This window comes from Bombina bombina, chromosome 9 (genome assembly GCF_027579735.1).
Source record: "Bombina bombina isolate aBomBom1 chromosome 9, aBomBom1.pri, whole genome shotgun sequence".
In the NCBI taxonomy this organism is placed as follows: Eukaryota; Metazoa; Chordata; class Amphibia; order Anura; family Bombinatoridae; genus Bombina; species Bombina bombina.
This window is the reverse complement of record NC_069507.1, coordinates 59,342,197-59,365,061: the sequence shown is the minus strand read 5'-3', so window position 1 is coordinate 59,365,061 and position 22,865 is coordinate 59,342,197. Positions and strand designations below refer to the sequence as shown.

The 22,865-nt window shown below is 38.9% G+C and overlaps 1 protein-coding gene across 1 annotated transcript; it reads right to left on the bottom strand.

The window, feature by feature from the left end:
* Nucleotides 1-549: 549 nt before the first annotated feature.
* Nucleotides 550-21,195, bottom strand: COMTD1 (catechol-O-methyltransferase domain containing 1). Its single transcript, XM_053692889.1, is given in 8 exon segments — nt 550-962; nt 2,001-2,137; nt 5,769-5,823; nt 15,083-15,201; nt 15,894-15,993; nt 19,058-19,185; nt 20,954-21,047; nt 21,049-21,195. Coding segments are annotated over 8 exon segments (933 nt in total). The 3' UTR covers nt 550-809.
* Between the last annotated feature and the right edge of the window lie 1,670 nt (nt 21,196-22,865).

Below are 22,865 nucleotides of genomic sequence, written 5' to 3'. Positions count from 1 at the left end.
CTATGCACAAGACAAACTGACTCACTAAATGTAAGATACTATTATATATGCAGAGCTAGTTGAAGAATGCATCTGAGAACCTTGCAGATGTGTTTTAAATGTTTGATGAACTGGAATCTGATGGACAATGAATAAATTAAACATAATCTCATGGTGCTCATTAGAAGACAAAACATCAAGTTATACTAAACAGATATGATTTACAGGTACATTTATCATTTTCAAAACAAACCTCACTATAGGTTTATGGAATATTATGTGCAGGAACAAAATATAAATAAATAGATATCAGGTAGTAGAACTGTACAGAGATGTTCCCCTATCATCATTTAGTTTGCTTCTTGTACTTAAGACTTCAAGTTCCTATATTAAAATAATATGCAGCATAAATAATAAAAAGGTAAATACTAGGTAGTAGTGTACCTAGAAAATAGGTCCTGGTGTTGGCAAAATGTCTTTCTACTCTGGCAGACAAGGGTCACAGCCGTACCGCTCCCTTTGATGCATGTATCAGTAGCACTGCACACACATATACCACACACACAAATATTATTTCTAATTTTTTTGTGTGAATGCTAGATTTTGATATTTATAATACAATTTTGTTACCAGAAAAAGAAAAGCTAAACATTAGGGTTTGGCTACACCTGACCGAGTTGTTATGATGCATGCACCATAATTACTGCATAGAAGAGCTGCCGCTGGAAGCAGTGTGCCTTTAATACTGCAGTATGGATTTTGTAAATGTCTCTTATCGAAAAAAGAAGGGGTGATCCAACTGTTTGACTAAAGGTTTAGAAAATGAATTCTCATAGTTTGAAACACAGCGATAGGCCGTCTCCCAGGGGGAGGATGCTCAGTGATACTCGGGCGTCCCGTAGAATTGCTTCGTTTAGCTGGTGCATTCCTATCTCCGTCACAGCTGCACGTTCTAGTTTAAGCACAGTTCCACCACACAATACCTGTTACAAGGAAACACAGCACGTGAAATGTTCAGTACTGCCCGGTGCACAACTATCTGCATTTACCAACACAGAGAACTGTTTTTCATAAGCACAAACTGAACTACAGTCATTTGTTCCATATCAAATAATATAATGTACAATTTAAATGTTTAAAATGTATAGCAAACATGCATATGAAATAGTACTATTTAAACATTTGTATTTATTTATACATTTTTTGTATAAAAAAGGTTCAGTTAAAAGGACATGAAACCCACATTTCTCTCTTATGATTTAGAAAGAGCATGCAATTTTATACAACTTTCTAATTTACTTCTACTATCTAATTTGCTTAATTCTCTTGATATCCTTTGCTGAAAAGCAAATCTTGATAGGCTCATTAGCTGCTGATTGGTGGGTACACGTAGATGCCTCGTATGATTGGCTGACAAGTGTGCACTGCTATTTCTTCAACAAAGGATATATAAAGAATGAAGCAAAATTAGATAATAGAAGTAAATTGGGATGTTGTTTAAAATACATTTTATTCCAGTTCAAGAACATCCAGATTTCATAGGGTTGCCATATTGCCGCTTTAAAGGACATATATAAAAAAATACAGCTGTCAGGGTTCTTATAATGGAACGTTATACAAAACATTTCTTTTAACAGACCCTGACATGTATTTTTCATAAGTGCCCTCCCTTAAAGCGGCAATATGGCAACCAATATTTTATAAAAATACAAAAAATCAAAACAGTAAAAACGAGAAAAAATGGTTTAATATTCTTTTAAAGGAACATGCAACTTTCCAATTTACTTCTATTATCAAAGTTGCCTCATTCTCTTGGTATCCTTTGTTGAAGGAGCAGCAATGCATTACAGGGAGCTAGCTGAACACATCCAGTGAGCCAATTACAAGAGTTATATATGTACACAAAATAATACAATCAAATCCCAAATGAATGTATTGTACAAAACATGTCCTTCCTTTAATTTAGTAAAATCACTATTACAGTATAACGGTAAGGCAATTATTATAAGTGTGTAATGTACCCCATCTATAGCTAATATCCCTCCACTCCTCACAAGCCGTAGACATTTTTCATAACACTTCTTGTAATCCTGCTGGTGGGTCATATTAACAGAGACCAGGTCAAATGTGCCGTCTTCCCCCGCCGAGAGCAAATCATCTGTGTAAAAATATAAAAATTCACTCAATATCATAATAAAAAAAAACACAAAACAAATTAACGTTAATAGCAAAATTATATTTTATTTAATCAAATATAGTAACAAATTTTCATTAAAAATGTTTTGAAACAAGCTTTTAAATGATATCATGTGCAGGGCAGATGTCAATCGAGGCAACAACTGACAGTATAGGTAGATATCTACATCCCAGCATCAAATCTACGCACTTCAAAAATGGTCCTGGTTGCATAGTGGAAGCCACAGCAAATCAATGATTATTAAATACTAAATAAATGCTGGATATAAGGATGTTTTCAAAAGCAAAGATTAGTTTGAGAATAACATACAGATGCATTTGTTTAAAATTTATATTAGTTGATATTTCTTATCTTCTGTGCTGAGGCAGTTAGGAACAGTTATAAATTACCTTTAATGTAAAGGAGAGTCACATTTTTATACTGCATCTTAGTCCTGCCTTTATCAATTCCCTATGCTGTTAAGTTGTCACTATCTGATTTGTGATGGTGGCTTCCAGACTAATCATGAGTGCCACCATGTTGAAATTTGCCTTTCACTGCATTCCAGTGCTGTCGTGTTTGCACGTGTGCAGTAACTCTCCTTCAGATACCTGCAGTCACGTAACCTAAGTTACAAAATGGCAGCACCCACGATTTGAGGAAGGTTTATGGAAAAAAATGTCCTTTTAATGCAAGCTGCTACTTTTGAAATAAGGAAAAGGGGGAAATTATGCCATATATTTAATGTTATATTATTTTAAAACATTAAAAAATATGTTTTTATAACACAATATTATTAAAATAGTGAATGCTTCAATAATGAAATATTAAAGTTTTTATGTTTTTTCTTTTAGTCTCAGTTGTTTAGGTAATGTTGATCATAATGCACAGCTGGGAGCTGCCTATGGGCACATTTACTCTCAGACAGCAGCCTTATCCTTTTTAACTTCTCTCTCCAGTATTTTCCAGTTTAGTTCAATAGGATTTAGCATTATTATTATTATACAAGTGGAAGCTACAACTCTTTCATATACTTTGGGTAACAGCTCAGTTTTGGTTGTCGATTCAGATCCAGCTAAATATTCTTTAAAAAGACTACAAATTATATTGAGACGGAGTCTATTTTACAAGAACAAAATCTTTGTTTAAAAAAAAAAAAAAAAAGGGATCTTGGAGAATCATTTAAGGGACATTGTAGTAGAAAAATGACATAAATAATTCGTAAGAACATGTCTTTTGCACTATTCATCGTGGAGCTCTTTGTGTTTAAGAGGTTAAACACATAGCTAAAGTACCATTTCAGAGCTGCAATGCAGCCCCTGAGTTAAACTCAGCCAGTAACTGGGTCACATGACTATCTCACTGGCCGTTTCCTGCTTGGGACCAGCAGTTCTCTCCTAATACCAAGCAGGACTTTACCTATGTGTTTAATAGGTATGTACACTATTTTGGGTTTTGTTATTCATTAGTGAAACAAAGGATGAAAATGGCAGAGACCTGCTGCATTCAGCTATTTTCAGCACTGGATTTATTTAACAAAAATTGCAACACAATTTTGTGGGGGTCAGACACATACAGAGTTTCAGAGTGAGCAGTGCAAACAATGACATGCTATAAACTACTACAGTGCATGTTTAAAGGGGCATGTTACTCTACAGTGCATGTTTAAAGGGACATGTTACTCAAAAAATGTAATACAGTCCATACTAAAGAGCAGAATTGAAAACTATTTGCAGTAAAAGCTGTAATTGTAAAGGGATATAAAGGGCAAGATTTATCAAAGTGAGAATAAGAAAATTCTCACATTTGTCGTCAAAAAAACCTCACAAATTATATCACCATATTTATGAAAGGTTATGCGCCAATAAAGTCTCAACTTTTCATATGTGCGAACAAATTGACTCATAACATTCGCAAGTCTTAAGTATATGCGAATAAATTGTCTGGAAATGCCTAATTCTTGTATTATTCTCTATTGGCATTTTAAAATGCCTGTATATATTCGCAGTTCTCATATATTTATGAAAAGTGGTGCATGTAATATTCACTGCTTTTAATCTCGCCAATTTGTAGGTTGCGAGGAGTGAAAAATAAAGAGCAATATTGTTGTTTGTCTGGAGGGAAAATGGAAATATTTCTTTTACTTGCTTTATCTAGGGTTAGAAATTGCCCACAACAAGGTGCAGATCCTGAATAATAATAAATATATTATAAAAAAGTAAAATAATTTAAGTGCAATTGAAATAAGTGTATTAAAAAGAACGAAGATGAGCTCCAAAAAACGGGCAACCTTCCTTAATGAAAGAGAGCCAAAGAAGGGGCAAAATAAAACTAACTTTAATATATAAGAAATAGCATTCTTTTAAACAATCACTTGATTAAAACAATAAACCATTTATTGGTGTCTAAAATTAAGATTGATAAATAAAGTGAAAATGACATTTTCGCAAGAAAACTAGGATCAGCCATTCGCTTGACATCGCAAAAAAGTTTTGCCCCAAAAATGTCTCTAGAATTTTGATAAATACTGGCGACATTTTTGAATTCACACATTGCGAACTATTGCGAAAATAATCACGACTTTTTCGGCGCATTTTTTCGGGGCTTGATAAATTTTGCCCAAAGTAGCAGGAAGAAGTTGCTCTAATATTACAGCATATTATTATTGTACTGTTGTTTGCACAAAACAATGAGTTTAACCCCTGTAAACAGTTACAGTCAGCTCTAGTGCAGCTATGCAGTACTGGGAGCTAGCTGAGCATATCTGGTGAGCCAATGACAAAAGGCAGATGTGTATAGCCACCAATCCCCAGCTAGCTACCAGTAGTGCATTGCTGCTGCTGGGGATATGTACATATGCTATCAACACTACCAAGAGAACAAAGTAAATTTGATAATGATTTTAAAAGTGTCTTAAAATGAAATGTTCTATCTGAATAGTGAATATTTAAATTTCACTTTTGTATCCCTTTAAACTAACACAGCAGTATCAGTTGTGTATTTCCTGCTTATGTTCATTGACTGACAGGTACCTACTAACCATTAACAGGAAGTAAAATAAGCATTTGTTAGAAGTATATAAAAATATGTTGTAATTAGGATTCTGAACACCCTCTGGTGATCTGAATCAACAAGAAACTATTTCCTTTATTGAGATGGCTAAAAACAGCCATTCTGCTCTAAAAAACAAATACTGCCCCTAGTGCTCAACGTGTGAAATACATTTTATTGATTCTTGTCCACCACAAGTTGTACATATCAGCCAATAAGCAGGTATACATCAGTATGCAATTAGCATATTTTGCATCCATTTTACAAAAACATTGTAGTCTTTCAAAAGCAACAAAATAAATAATACTTGTAGGGAGTGAAGAGAGCACTGGGTATATTTACAGGTTTAGCAGCCAGGAAAGTTTTTTTTGTTTATAAATATAAATGTATAATAATATAAGTAATTAGGAGCAAGGAGTATTTTTTTTGCCAAGCCCTGGTTTAAAAAGCCACCTAGTGTCTCCTATGATATAGCCAATCACTGATCTTACTACTAATGTATTTCTAATTTTGAAAAAAAAAAACGTGGATATTTGGATAAGAGGCAATATGACTTACTAACCAGCTATTTGCTCTGCAGGTTTATCGCTCACAATAATCTTATGGTCCACGCCGGCCTAACGAAAAAACAAAATACATTTTCATTTAAACAAAACAAAAAATTAAATTATCATAAACCATACAGGACACTTATCACATATTGCTAATATATGTATAGTAAACAACAGAAGTGAGTAGACCCCAGTGCAACATCACTTAAATGTCAAATGATTCAAAACTGTATAACCTAACAGTAACTGCATTATGTCTAAGTTTTACAGTAGGGTATTTGCTCTTATGTAAAATTAAAAACTAACAGTTTAGATTTACTATATTAAAAATACCGGCCCCAAAGCAGGAAATCAATGTGACAAAAGTCAGTGCACCTTTCATTACTGGGATTAAAATCGTTTATTTTTTTTCAATACTTTGCATGTCCACCTTTATTTTTGATGACAGACTCAATCGTCCTTGGCATGGAGGAAACCAGTGTTGTACAAATTTCTGGAAAGATGTTCTGCCCTTCTTCAGAGAGATTTTTTTCAGCTGCTTTTTGCTGATGGGGTTGTGTTTCTCTACCATTCTCTTTAAAATACCCCAAAGGTGTTCTACTGGATTCAAGTCAGGTGACATACTTAGCCAGGTCATAGTTTTCACTTATTTCTCCTTTAGAAACTCTTTTGTGATTGTGGCAGTGTGCTTTGGATCGTTATCATGCTGGAATATTCGTCCTCTGCCAAACTTCTAGAGACTGGGAGTAAGCTTGTCAGCCAGTATTTTGGTATATTGAAGGCATTCATGGTGCTATCTATAAATGTCATCTCCCCAACACCTTTTGCAGTCATGCAGCCCCATATCGTCACACTCCCACCTACATGATTCACTGTTGGGACTATGCATTCACTGTAAAAATCCTGACCAGGTTCACGCCAAACATGCTGCACCCCATCTGAGCTGAAACATTTTATCTTGGTCTTGGCCATCTTACCAAATAATGTGCTTCCAGTATTCATCAGGCTTTTCATGTTGTTTAGCAAAGTTTAATCTTGCAGTTTTGTGCCGAAGAGCAAGCAAGGTTTTTTTCCCTTGGATGCTGTCCAAAGAAAATGACATTATGCAATGTTCTTAGCACTGTCTGAGCTGTCACAGAAACTCCAATTTCTATCGATAATCCCTGAGCCAAATCTGAAGCACTTGCCTTGACGCAAATCTGAAGCACTTGGCTGTTGCCTGTTTTTCAGAGCTAGATTGTGCAAGTAGCGTCTGTGGCGTCATTTTAGGAGGACACTGTGTATCGATCTATACCTCCTGATTACTGCTGCAACTGCATTTTGACTGATTTTTAGTTGGTCACCAATCTTCCTGTATCCTTTTCCATCTTTGTGAAGTCTCACAAACAGATTATTTAATTCCTCTGGCAATTTTTTCACAGTATGCAAATATAACCCATAAGCATTTCAAAAATTTTAAGTACATTTTTCACTTATATAGGAGCCTCCTTATTTGAAATACAGCTAGGATCATCCTACCGTTGTTGTGGGACCTCTCCTGCACTCATATATACATTTTTGCAGGAAGATGAGGAGAGAAGCATACTAGCAACACTGCTGCTTCCAATCTTCCTCGTCTTCTAACAGCCCGCGCTGTTTTAAACATTGAAAAAATTATTTGTGCCACCCATGCTAGTACCTCCTACCTACCTTACTATTAATCCGCCCACTGAGTGTCACTAAACTTTGATAAAATCTTTCAAAATGTGCAGGGCCAAGCGGTTGTTAGAGATTATACATCAGTACCGCTTGGCCCTGCACACTCTGAAAGATTTTATAAAAGTTTAGTGACCCAGTAATGAAAGACGTACCATGGAGAAAGCAGGCAGGGAAGAAGTCCAGTCCCCTCGCTGAAACTACCACTGAGATCAGGGCCGTCTTTAATATTGATTGGACCCTGGGCAAACATTTTCTAGGCCCCCTCCCCCCCAGGCTCATATGCTAATTTCTAAGCCTTTGAGGGCTGCCTCTTATCACAGGCTTTTTAAATCTCTTTTCAACACAAAGAGACAGAAAGTACACGTGGGTCATATAGATAACACTATGTTCAGGCACAGGGGGTTATTTAAGATTTAGCACAAAACAATGCTAAATTTAAGACAATAGATAATAAACAGTCACAGTCATGTGATCAGGGGGCTGGAAGAAGGTTCCTAGATACAAGGTAATCACAGAGGTAAAAAGTATATTAATATAACTGAGATAAGCAGCAGTCTGCAGAGGCTTAGATACAAGGTAATCACAAAGGTAAAAGTATATTAATATAACTATGTTGGTTATGCAAAACTGGGGAATGGGTAATAAAGGGATTATCTATCTTTTAAAACAAAAAACAACAACAATTCTGTGGTAGACTGTCCATTTAAAGGGACATTAAACACTTTGAGATGGTAATATAAAATGATAAATTGTATATAATAAAACAACTCTGCAGTATACTTTCATTATTTATTTTGTCCTCTTTGCCTGTAATTCCATTCTGAAATTGTGAGCTTTTCAGTTCCTGTTAGAAATGGAAGTGCAGAACACTGTTAAATACAGCACAACCATTGGCTGCACACTCTAGTGACCTATTTATAACTGTCCCTAATTGGCCACAGCAGAGAAGGTAACACAAGTTACAACATGGCAGCTCCCAGTGTTTTATAGACACTAAAACTTTACACTTATTTTGTCACTTTTTAAACAACTAATGAAACTTTAAAAAATACTTCTACATGTTAGTCATGGACTAATATTTTCTTTGAATGAATCATTCTATCTAGCATGCATTTAGTGTTTAATGTCCCTTTAAGAATGTGTGTTAAAAAAAATGAGAGGTAGATGAGTGAGGAAGTTTTAGAAAAAACCCAATGTATAACACATTGTGGCCCCTGATTATTAGGCTAGAGGACCCAATTATTAAAGAGGCACAGTTAATGTATAAAGCTTATGAAAAATGTTTTATATGTTCTGTTCCAAAGAACTTGCAATCTAATCCAATGATTAAACTCATGAATTAAATCTACTAACCCCTGAATCATACTAGAAGAACTACAATAAAATATAATTATTAGATAAACTTCCAGTTCTTCCACATCACTGTAAATTACAGTTTAAAAGGTTTTGCACTAAATGGTTCATAACATTAATAATAAAAAAGTATATTATTTAATCTAAACTTCCACAAGACAAGGGAAACATAAGTTACTCCTCACTTAAAAGTATTATTAATGTTATGAACCATTTAGTGCAAAACCTTTTAAACTGTAATTCTACAGTCAGTGTCATCACAGTTCCCAGTAACCCTTTTTCTCTAAAGCCCAAATTATAAACCATTAGACACACACTGCAGCAGGCAGCAGCAGACAGCCCCAGGCCCCCCAGCCCCTGAAGTCACAACTTAGTTGTTCCGCTTCCAAAATAAATTATCTCTCAGTCACTTACTTACGTCAGTCTAGTTGACAACTACACACAACGTTGTCGATCACCGTCCCCAGCCACTGCAGTCAGGGGCCCCAGCCAGCTCCAACTTCCCAACAGTCTCCTCCTCACACCAAGGGGCCAAAAAGCAACAGACACAGTCAGCGTCAGCGGTCCACGACGAGCGACCTCAGAGGCTCTCAGAGTCTGTGCTGTCCTACTAAGAACATGATGTGTCACGTGTGTGTCAGCCGCGCAGAGCTACCGCTTACGGCACGTCCTTCCCGTTCGTCCCCCTCTGTCTGCCTCCTAGACCCACCTTCTTACCGTTACCAGTCTCAGACACTCACTACTCACAGTAGACTGAAGTCTTCAGCACGCATGGTCACGTGCCAGGCCAGCCTCAGTCTACTCTTCTCTAATAACTAGTCACGTGTATAATGCGTGCAACACATTTACACTGTCTGCTGTTGTAAGTAACTTGCTTTGGCTGGCTGGCCGCCTGGCTCAATTCAAAAGTGAGACTCTCTCACCTCAGACAGTGACGTCACACGGCGCCGCTCGGCTCAATGCACTGTCTCTCTGCATAAAAAAAACAAAACACACACACCCAAATACAAAATTACAGCAGCCAGCCCTGGCCTGGCTGGGCCCCCCACCAGGGCCGGACTGGGAGCAAAAATAGGCCCTGGCATTTTAAGGCAAAGCAGCCCACTCCGCGCCCCCCCTCCCATTTTTTATTTGCAATAATCTATGTGTAAGGCATAGGTAACCATCTTGAAAAGAAGCACAGGCAGCTATCTAGATATACGATACAGTTTGCTATCTTGGAAAAAGGCACAAACAACTATATAGATTTAAAGGGATAGAAAGTTCAAAATTGAAATATGCATGGGCGCATTTTAATTTTAAATAGAAGCATTTTTTGCAATATACTTCCATTATCAAAAATACTTAGAGTAAAAGTTAATACTGTTTTTCAGTGGTATACGCAGAGACCTGGCGGTGGTTTGTGTTATGTCTCTGCTGACTCTCTGAGAAGGTGAGGGGTTTGAATATTGTTGCACAGGCCCTCAAACCATATGTGGTAAAGACCAGTAATAACTTTTACTACTAGCATTTTTGCTACACACAGCTATCTTGAAAGCACTTATAACTTTCACAAATAGCCATCTTGGAATAAGGCACATAGAGGGTGTATTTAGCAGTGCACACTAAGGAAAACAGAGGGGGAGGTTAGCACACTAAGGAGCACATAGAAAGGGAGGTTAGCACACTAAGGAGCACATAGAAAGGGAGGTTAGCACACTAAGGAGCACATAGAGAGGGAGGTTAGCACACTAAGGTGCACATAGAGAGGGAGGTTAGCACACTAAGGAGCACATAGAGAGGGAGGTTAGCACACTAAGGAGCACATAGAAAGGGAGGTTAGCACCCTAAGGCGCACATAGAAAGGGAGGTTAGCACACTAAGGAGCACATAGAGAGAGAGAGAGAGAGAGAGAGAGAGAGGTTAGCACACTAAGGAGCACATAGAGAGAGAGAGGTTAGCACACTAAGGAGCACATAGAGAGAGAGAGGTTAGCACACTAAGGAGCACATAGAGGGGGAGGTTAGCACACTAAGGAGCACATAGAGAGAGAGAGGTTAGCACACTAAGGAGCACATAGAGAGAGAGAGGTTAGCACACTAAGGAGCACATAGAGAGAGAGAGGTTAGCACACTAAGGAGCACATAGAGAGAGAGAGGTTAGCACACTAAGGAGCACATAGAGAGAGAGAGGTTAGCACACTAAGGAGCACATAGAGAGAGAGAGGTTAGCACACTAAGGAGCACATAGAGAGAGAGAGAGGTTAGCACACTAAGGAGCACATAGAGAGAGAGAGAGGTTAGCACACTAAGGAGCACATAGAGGGGGAGGTTAGCACACTAAGGAGCACATAGAGGGGGAGGTTAGCACACTAAGGAGCACATAGAGAGAGAAAGAGAGAGAGAGGTTAGCACACTAAGGAGCACATAGAGAGAAAGAGGTTAGCACACTAAGGAGCACATAGAGAGAGAGAGGTTAGCACACTAAGGAGCACATAGAGAGAGAGAGAGGTTAGCACACTAAGGAGCACATAGAGAGAGAGAGGTTAGCACACTAAGGAGCACATAGAGAGAGAGAGGTTAGCACACTAAGGAGCTCATAGAGAGAGAGAGGTTAGCACACTAAGGAGCACATAGAGAGAGAGAGGTTAGCACACTAAGGAGCACATAGAGAGAGAGAGGTTAGCACACTAAGGAGCACATAGAGGGGGAGGTTAGCACACTAAGGAGCACATAGAGGGGGAGGTTAGCACACTAAGGGGCACATAGAGGGGGAGGTTAGCACACTAAGGGGCACATAGAGGGGGTAGTTAGCACACTAAGGTGCACATAGAGGGGGTAGTTAGCACACTAAGGTGCACATAGAGGGTGAAGTTAGCAAACTATGGGGCACATAGAGAGGGAGGTTAGCACACTAAGGAGCACATAGAGAGGGAGGTTAGCACACTAAGGTGCACATAGAGAGGGAGGTTAGCACACTAAGGAGCACATAGAGAGGGAGGTTAGCACACTAAGGTGCACATAGAGAGGGAGGTTAGCACACTAAGGAGCACATAGAGAGGGAGGTTAGCACACTAAGGTGCACATAGAGAGGGAGGTTAGCACACTAAGGGACACATAGATGGGGTAGTTAGCACACTAAGGGACACATAGATGGGGCAGTTAGCACACTAAGGGGCAAATAGAGGTGGTAGTTAGCACACTAAGGGGCACATAGAGGGGGCAGTTAGCACAATAAGGGGCACATAGAGGGGGCACACAAAGGGGCACATAGAGGGGGTAGTTAGCACACTATGAGGCACATAGAGGGTGAAGTTAGCACACTAAGGTGCACATAGAGGGTGAAGTTAGCACACTAAGGGGCACATAGAGGGGGTAGTTAGTACACTAAGGTGCACATAGAGGGTGAAGTTAGCACACTATGGGGCACATAGAGGGGGAGGTTAGCACACTAAGGAGCACATAGATGGGGCAGTTAGCACACTAAGGGGCAAATAGATGGGGCAGTTAGCACACTAAGGGGCAAATAGATGGGGCAGTTAGCACACTAAGGGGCACATAGAGGGGGCAGTTAGCACACTAAGGGGCACATAGAGGGGGCAGTTAGCACACTAAGGGGCACATAGAGGGGGTAGTTAGCACACTAAGGGGCACATAGAGGGGGCAGTTAGCACACTAAGGGGCACATAGAGGGGGCAGTAGGCACACTAAGAGGCACATAGAGGGGGCAGTAGGCACACTAAGAGGCACATAGAGGGGGTAGTTAGCTCACTATGAGGCACATAGAGGGAGTAGTTAGCACACCAAGTGGCACATAGAGGGGGTAGTTTGCACACTATGGGGCACATAGAGGGGGAGGTTAGCACACTAAGGAGCACATAGATGGGGTAATTAGCACACTAAGGGGCACATAGATGTGGCAGTTAGCACACTAAGGGGCAAATAGATGGGGCAGTTAGCACACTAAGGGGCAAATAGATGGGGCAGTTAGCACACTAAGGGGCACATAGAGGGGGCAGTTAGCACACTAAGGGGCACATAGAGGGGGCAGTTAGCACACTAAGGGGCACATAGAGGGGGCAGTTAGCACACTAAGGGGCACATAGGAGGGGGCAGTTAGCACACTAAGGGGCACATAGAGGGGGCAGTAGGCACACTAAGAGGCACATAGAGGGGGCAGTAGGCACACTAAGAGGCACATAGAGGGGGTAGTTAGCTCACTATGAGGCACATAGAGGGAGTAGTTAGCACACCAAGTGGCACATAGAGGGGGTAGTTTGCACACTATGAGGCACATAGAGAGTGAAGTTAGCACTCTAAGGGCACATAGAGGGGGCAGTAAGCTTACTAAGAGGCACATAGAGGGGGTAGTTAGCACACTAAGGGGCACACACATGTAGACATTTTAGACAGACTTTAGCTATAATATATATAAATATATACCGAGTATTGTGTAGGTGATGCTTTGTATAGTGTCTCCCTGGCTGGCTCCCAAAGTCTTGCAGGCTGAATTCTGCAAGTTTTAAATCAAGTCCCTGCCCCTCGCTGACAACCAGGCTGCGTGTCTAACTTTTGCAGCTGCAGATCTTCTAAACACATCACCCGTGCTGCACTAGCTGACGTCATCAATGCTTACTGAAGCATCACGTGACATTTCACAGGCAGCTTAGGAGAGGAATGCTACGCTGCTCAGATAGATTCCAATTGCAGCTCAGCCAGGAACAAACTGTTAGCCAGTCAGTGGAGTGATGGATGCCGGCCCCCACAATCACTGGGCCCGGGGCACATGCCCCTTTTGCCCCACGTAACGTAAGAGACGGTCCTGAGATCCCAAAAATGTAGAACTAATTTGCCAAGTGCCGCCTGCACTGCGCATTGGACCCAGCAATCTGTCACTCATCTAGCCTGATTCTGTGTTCCTGTATACAGCGCTGCTGCCAGCACCGAGCTAATGTACTTTTAAGCTGAGTACATTAGCTCGCTGCTGGCAGCGCTGTATACAGGAACACAGAATCAGGCTAGATGAGTGACAGATTGCTGGGTCCAATGCGCAGTGCAGGCGGCACTTGGCAAATTAGTTCTACAGGCATTTTCCTCTCTCTGCTTCTGCTCACAGCAGGTGCTGCGCGGCCTGATATTCTGCCTGCGCTACACCAGAAGGGAAGGTGCGCGGCCATGCAGCCGCGCACCTTAGAGGGAACTGTGGTGGAGACATGATGCAAACTTGCAGATAGACACAGCCCATTGGTCAAACAATTAGACTGTTCTGGTAACTATGCTCATGCAATTAGGCTAATTGGAAATCATAGGTGTACTCAATTTTGTTTCAGTGATCTAACTTGTGCGTCAGTGACCACAGGTGTATTCACTTTTGTTGCATTAAGTTTCTACTTTGGGGCCTGTATTTTCAATACAATCTTTCTAAAGTATTTTTTTTTATTGTTTATAATAATAAATACTCTACTTGTCAACTTAGAAATAAAACAATTATTGAGAGGTGATACAATTTTGAATAATTTAAGTGATATTGTCCAGGGGTGTACTCACTACTGTTGTATACTGTATATTCCTCCCCACATGAACCACTAGCAATGAGAAACTCTGCAAAGGGTTTAAACACACAGTAGAAATACCCCTTGGGACTCTGCTGGTCCTGAGCGGAAAACACAGTTGATCCAATCAGCAGTGCTAGCACAACTCAGATGTAGAAATAGCGCTGCTGATTGGATCAGGGGCATTTTCCACTCTGGACCAGGAGTGATCTAAGAGTCCCACGCGGTATTTCTACTGAATGTTTGATCCCTTTGCAGGGGTTAAACACATAGTAGTACAGGGTCAATAGACTTAAAATTACATGCACTAACCAATTAGAGTATATTCACCAATCACTTGCTCAGTATCAGCACTTGGGCGCACCAGGATTAAATACATAGAGGATTTTATTTGTAGACTTTTGAGTCCCTTTGACAATATAATGTTGATCACAATCCATTTAGAAAAAGATTTTTCTACAAAATTCCCCTTTAAAGCTATGGAATTTTTGAAGATAAATAATTTGAAAACCTTTTCTAAATTATTGTGATCAACTCCTACATGTGAGAGGTGGCCCTATAAAGAGCCAAACACATTTTCTCCTTTAGCACACACGCTTTTTGCACAAACACTGTTCCTTTAAAATGTGTAAATGATGTAACCCCTTGACTGCTGGAGTGGCTGCAATGCATTACACAGCACAGCATTCTAACCTTTGTTAGGAGCTAAAGAGTTAAAGCTCCTGAATTGTAAAGTAGCAGTACCTCTCTCCAGCATTCTCTTGCGTTTGTGATGTCCTCACCGTCACACAAGCTTACTGTCACTTTGCCATCACTTGGCAGCACCAGAGCTAGGACAAGGGGGTTGTAACCACAGCTTCCGCCTGTGACAAAACAAGAATTGGCAATGAAACATGTAAACAGAATTATACAGTTTATAACAGGGGCCACAGTGACGCAAAATAATGTAACTATGTATCTGATTAATGCTTCCAGTATAGAACTTGATTACAATTTGAGCACAACTAATATTGGGCCAGATTACGAGATGAGCGCAAATTAACGCTTCCACTTGAGCGTTAATTGCGCTAGAAGTAAGATTTTTCAAAGTAAACGGTTTTCGCTCTAGGGTGCGTGTTCCTTAGCCCGGTCATGCTCTGAGATTAGCGAACAATCTGGTAGAACAAGTGGATGGCAAAAAGTTTACCAGACAATCTTCACATGGCCTTTATTTTTTTGGCACGCCGTATACTTTTGATAGCGCAGGGATAGTGAATTAAGTGTTGCACTTGAGCGCAAAATAAAATAGCGCTGGAGAATTTAGCACTTTTGGAGACCTGAAGTAGGTTAGCGCTTGAAAATTTGCATAAAAACCATGTATTAAATACTCAAAGTATTTCACTCATATTCATACATATTAAATGTAAAATCATGTTTTTTTATGGAAACAAATATTTAAAGGGATATGGTATATGATCATGTAGGTGCTGGACTGGGAAGGACACAAAATGTATTTGTTCTATCTGAATCAGGAAAGTTTACATTTTGACTGTACCGCCCCTTTAAGTATTCTCACCCATTTCCAAAGCTTTCCGGGCTTTGATAACCTTAGCAAGGTTCCCCAATAGCTGTGCAGCATCACTGCTAACATCTTGTACTGCAGCTCCCGGAAGACTCTGAAAAGCACATAAGTTTTGTTTTTATCACACTCTGATAGTCATTTTGTTGGCTAAACCTGCATCGTTTTGCAGTACAGATACATACCCCTTGTATTTGACTTGTATGATTGCTTTTAAAAGGGACATTAAACCCCATAAACTTCTTCCATGATTCACATAGAGCATGCAACTTTCTAATTTACAACTTTCAACTTTCTAATTTACTTCTATTATCACATTTTCTTTGTTCTTTTTGTATCTTTTGTTAAAAAGCAGGGGCATAAGCTCAGGAGCGTGCACGTGTCTGGAGCACTATATGGCAGCATTTTTGCAAGTGCCCTAGATGACAGCACTATAATTTCCTGCCATGTAGTTCTCCAGATGCTACCTAAGTATCTCTACAACAAAGAATATCATGAGAACGAAGCAACTTTGGTAATAGAAGTAAATTGCATTCATTTTTTAAAACTGTATGCTCTGTCTGAATCACAAGAGAAACATTTGGGTTTCATATCCCTTTAACAAAAAAAAGCCTGTTCCTGAAGTTCCAATACTGAAAATGGGAAAGATTGGAATCTATTCCATAGTTATACGCAAACAACAGCGCAATAGTAAAATGCTATAGAAGCCACCAATCCCCATCTAGTTCATAGTACTGCATTGTTGCTCTCCAGCCTACCTAGGTATGCTTTTCAACAAAGGTTACCAAGAGATCAAAGTATAATTGATAACATTAGTTAATTGAAATATCACTTAAAATGACATGCTCTGTCTTAATTATGAAAGTTTCATTGTGATTTATCTGTACAGTTTAATGTCTTTACTCCCTCTGTGCCTTAAATGAGAAATAGATTTGCAGAACGTTGTTGTATATATTAAAGGGACATTAAACACTAAGGAAAGATTAGTCTGAGAATAACATTTAGAGTATTTTTTAAAGTTTAATTAATTGTTTAAATAATGACAAAATAAGTGTAAAATTTTAGTGCCTATAAAACAAAGGGAGCTGCCATGTTGTAACTTAGGTTACCTTCTCTGCTGTGGCCAATTAGGGTCAGTTATAAATAGGTCATTAGAGTGTGCAGCCAATGGCTGTGTCACATATAACAGTGTTCTGCACTTCCATTTCTAACAGGAACTGAAAAACTCACAATTTCAGAATGGAATTAAAGGAAAAGAGCACAAAATAAATAATGAAAGTATATTGAAAAGTTTTTTTTAGATATAGTCTCCCTTATTTTCTTCAAAAAAGGTTGGCACTCCTATTATCATGCCCTGTCTGTAAACAGTGCAGAAAGTGTGTGAAAGGAAAATATATCCCCCAGTAAGACATTTGAGTGTTTATTACACATATAAAGTGCCAAATAAGTTTGCAACATGATCCCAGCAAGTGTAACATTTGTCCCAGATAAAAACTTGCTTAAACCAATAGCCCCACCTAGTGGTGAGCAGTATAACATGAGTTACATGAACTGACACATAAATAAAACTTCTTTTTAAACCACAAAAATGTGTGACTGTAGCTGGATTTATCGTCACAGTCAGCAGATGATAAATGGGACCATTACACATGCAGTAAATATTTATTTAATGTTAATAACAACCAGTCATATGATAAACAACAAATCACACAATAACACAACACTATCCCATGTTTGTAAATAACTTTACTGTGCACAGTACCCCCAACTAAGTAATGTATCCTACTGAGCATGTGCAAGAATCCACAGTATATACATCTATGCATTTTGTGATTGCCAGGAAAATTAAAGTAACTATAAAAATTCAGTGCTATTGCATTGCCTTTTAATTATGCATTTGTTGATTATGCATCTCTCTTGTATTTTATGGCCCTTTAAACACACAATAGATCATTGTATAGCTTATCTGCGCACCATCTCACAAAAAACACTGAAGCAGAGGACTCTGGGTAATGATATACAAATGATATAATGCATTGTACTGACATTAGGGCATCTGTGTTTAAAACGTATTTGGAGAAAAAACGATGAGGCTGTGTGTGTAATTTGATATCATTACCCAGAATACTTTGCTCCAGTAGACTGATAGTTCAGGTTTCAGTGGAATTTATGTACCAATGAGCTATATAATAATACAATAATGTCACTATATTTACAGTGAAGGAGTTTTCACCCACATTTTTCTCTCGCTACTGAACACGGGTGAAACATTGGCTTTGTTATAGTCTACTGCACTTAGCTCCCTACAGCAACATTGCACTGGCATAAAGGAATCCATGTTTAAACGGATGTTGGAAGCAAAAAACGTGAATCTTTGTGTACCTTGTTTGAGTACCCTTACCCACAGTCCTCTGCTCCAGTGAAAAACGCTGGCTGTTTAGATTGTCTGTGGAAAGGTGTACAGGTGAGCTACACAATAATCTACCGTGTGTCACAATTGTCACAGCGTCTTTTTCTCTGCGTGTTTATACACCACGACTTATACTGAGACTGGTCAGCATTAAACACATAACAGCAACAACAAAATGCTCTGGTGGCCAAAACGCAGTCTTTTGCATTCGTTTTTTGAAGCCCCCATGAAAAACCTGAACTAAGATTGTGTACCATAGTTTTTGTGGCCTCAGGAAAAAGCAGAACTAAATGTATGTGCTTTGGGGACGTCTGACGAATAGGCTAACAAAGTGGCCACGTCTCAAAAGACCCCTTGGAGAGGAGAAGAGCAGAGTAGGTATCATTTAACCTTACCTAAATCTGTGCCACTATATCTTTCGAATAAATATATTATTATTTCTGTGTTTTGTACCTGTAAATCTATATGCTGCATTCATAGCTTCTAACATAATGATCTACAGCCTTCATGTGTTAGGAAATTAGCCATTGCTGCCTTATTTCATATAGCAGTTTTATGTCCCTTCTAAAGATGTTAAAGGGACAGTAAAGACCTTGTTATTACAGTATTTTTCTGCAGTTCTGCAATAAATTAACATTAAATCTAACTGTTTAGTGACTCCCACAAAATTGTGTTATTTTAGGTTGTCAATTTATGGATGTTTTGGTTATTGAAAGTATCTGCCCTATATACTGTAACACACAGTACCCACCAGCCTCAGCCTCTTTGCAGCTGGATGTTCCCGTAGCGAGAAGCGCAAAAGATAGTCTCTGCGTGGGTCAGTCACACCCTCAAAAATCTTTTGTGATTTCTTTCTTCTGAACAAGAAGTAGTGTTTGCCTAAACAAAAACAAATACAAGAAACTAAATATAATAAAGAAATTAAACTTGTACCTGGATATGCAACTCAAATATTTCCTTTCATGATTCAGATAGAGCATTCAAGTTTAAATAACTTTCTAATTTACTTCTATTATCAATGTTTCTTAGTTCTCTTGGTATCTTTTGTTGAAAAGCAGGGATGTAAGCTTAGGAGCTGGCCCATTTCTGGAGCACTATATAGCAACAGTTTCACAAGAATGTTATCCATTTGCAGAGCACTAGATGGCAGCACTATTCCCTGTCATGTAGTGCTCCAGATGCCTACCTAGGTATCTCTTCAACAAAGAATATTGTGGGAATGAAGCAAATTTGATAATAGAAGTAAATTGGTAACTCTTTTAAAATGGTATGCTCTGTCTGAATCACAAAAGAAAAGTTTTGGGTTTCATATCCCTTTAAGGAAGGAAATAATAAAGAATTATATGAACCTCATGTAGCTAAATCATTAACAAGTTACACAACCCTGTAGCCTCTTTTCATTGACAAACTGTCCCTCCCGTGATGTCCTATATGGTCCTTTTGTGCCAGGAATGAGGATTAACCAAAAGAAAAAAAAGTGTTATTAATAATGAAACTTCCGTCAGATATTATTTATACAGCACGGAATGTGTGCAAAGCTCAAAACTACGTTTCCATGGTTCAGACAGCGCCTGCAGTTTTAAAAGGGCCGTTATAGAGATAAAATGTAATGCGCTAGTTCATTAAAGCGTCTAACTTTATAATTAATCAACATCAGTTTCCGCTGGGGAGCCAGCAGTGCTCTGTGGGTCCTGAACAATACTTCAACTATGTGTTTAACAACTCTGCTGGGATTAAACACATAGCTTTATTGTGTCGCTAGTGATAAAATGATGTGATCTAATGAATTAGACCATGTTCTTTTATCACTATAATGGCACTTTAAGATACTTTCCTATTTACTTATATTATCAGTTTTACTTTGTTTTTTTTGGTATCTATTGTTGAAAAGCATACCTAGGTAGGCTTAGGATTAGCAAAGCACTACCGAGAGCTAACAAGTGATTGGTGGCTGCACACATGCCTCTTGTCACTGGCTCACCAGTAATGCTCTGGAGCTGATTTTATATGCAAATAACGGTGCTATAATAATATGCTTATTAGTGCACGTTCTTTGTGCACTTTTATTCTGCTTTAAGTCTATGAAATAGGAGAAGGCTACAAAAGAAATATCACAGTCCAGATAAAATATTACTGTAAAATATAGGGGTGAAACTATAGTATATTTTGTTCTGTTAAAGGTATTTATTTATTTGCTTGTGCCCTATGATTTGTGTGCAAATTCATTTAGTTCAATTATTATTATTAACATAAAATTAGTAGTTGTAAACTATTCCTATACTTAGTAAAGTCCAATTATATATAGTGGACAAATTTGTTTGAAACGGGAATACCCAGAAACATTTTTTTTAGGAGTCAAGGAAATTTGGTTCACATTTGAATGTATATAGCAGAAGCCAATAGATTAGCAGCAAGGATCCTGGGAAGTCACAGACATAATTGTTTCAAAACCACTAAAGCATTATTATTTATATCAGTTTATAGTTACATTGTATATCCCATAGTCCTCTAAAGGTAAAGTGTTATATGACAATCACATAAGTGATATATCCCCCCAAGCTCCCATATCTATGCCCCCCACATACATCTGTTGGGGGACACTCTATAAATGATAAGAGATCTGCTACATACCAGGGTATGCACTCACCTATATAGACACCAGCTGCAAATGTGACCCCCAGCAACGCGATTCCAACAGCTGCTTCTCGCTTTACGGTAGAAAGGGACATCATGTTACAGCCAGGAGCAGGTACAAAGGACAGCAGCAGTCCCCGGCTTCCTGCCAGCCTCACAGTCCCTCCCAGCCACATGACACACAGCCAATGGGAATTTGTCACTACATTCTAGCATCACTGGAAGATCATGCTTTATTGTTACTCTGCGCCACATTAGATGTTGTGCTGCTGCCACCTAGTGGTACAATAACGGTACTGCTCCTGCAGACTGATACATTTTTACATTTTTTGTTTAAAGTGACAGTCTACTTGATTTTCTTTTATTGTTTTAAAAGATGGCATACGCGTTTACTACCCATTCCCCATCTTTGCACAACCAACATTGTTATATTAATATATTTTATCATCTCTAAATATCTGCCTTTTTCTAAGCCCCTGCAGGCCACATCTTAGCTCAGTGTATTTTATTAGCTTTTCACGGCCAGACATTGTTAGTTCATGTGTGCCATATAGATAACAATGTGCTCAGTCCCGTGGAGTTATGCAGGAAGAAGCACTAATTGGCTAAAATGCAAGTATGTAAAAAGCACTGCGATAATGGGGCAGTCTGCAGAGGCTTATATACACGTAATCACAGAGGTGGGTATGCAAAGCTGGGGAATCTATACTATAATCGGTTTTGTAACGCGTCCGTCGCCAGTTGCGCACGCATCCTCAAAGGAATGTTGGCTTCGCGAGGCAGCCAAAAGAATGTTGGCTGCGCGCGCAGCTAAAAGAATTCACCTGGTTACAGCGTAGGCAAACCCAAAGCCTTAAAAAAAAAAAAAAAAAACACCCAACCGCACAAAATAACTAAAAACACATAACTGCCCACAAGAAATAAAAAAACGTAACTGCCCGCACGAACGATAACAAAAAAAACCTAACCTCCCGCACAAAGTATTAACAAACACCTAAACCGCCAACCCCCACATCGCAAAACAATGAAGTAATTAACCCCTAATCCGCAATAAACCTAATTAATCTATTAACCCCTAAACCGCAAAAACCCCACATCGCAAAAAACCTATTTAACCTATTAACCACTAAACCGACAAACCCCCACATCGCAATTAACCTAATTAATATATTAACCGCTATGCTGCCAATACCACAACGCAAATAACTAATTTAATTACAAAGCCCCCTAACCTAACACCCCCTGAATTAACCCCAATTAAAACTAAATTACAATTAAAATAAAAAATCCTAACATTACATTACAAAAAATAAAAAAACTACAATTATTATTACAAAAAATTACAGAAAAAAATAAACAAAATTTTCAAAAATAAAAAAATTATACTTAATCTCTATGAAAATAAAAAAAAAACTCAAAATAAAAACACCCCCTAATCTAAACTACCAATAGCCCTTAAAAGGGCCTTTTGTAGGGCATTGCCCTAAGTTAAACAGCTCTTTTACATTTAAAAAATACTAAGTCCCCCCAACAGTAAAAACCCCCCACGCACCAAACCCCCCAAAAATAAAAAAACCTAACACTAAAAAAACCTAAACTAGCCATTGCTCCAATCAGCTCTTTTTCAAGCCCATTAAATCCCTAACCTTAAAAAAAAAAAAAAAAAATTCTAAAACTAAGCCCCAAATAGGTACTCACCATTCCTGAAATCCGGCGGAAAAGGTCTTCTTCCAGGCGGCTCCATCATCTTCTATCTTCATCCCGAGCGAAGGTGGCGCGGTGCAGGGGTGCGGAACTGGCATCACTGATGCATCAATCCTCAGTGGCGGTCCTCAACGGCGGTGGCGGTCCTTGGTGGCATGGAGGCTCCTCTTCATGCGATCGTCCGACGCACACTGCAGATTGAATGCAAAGTAATTTATTGG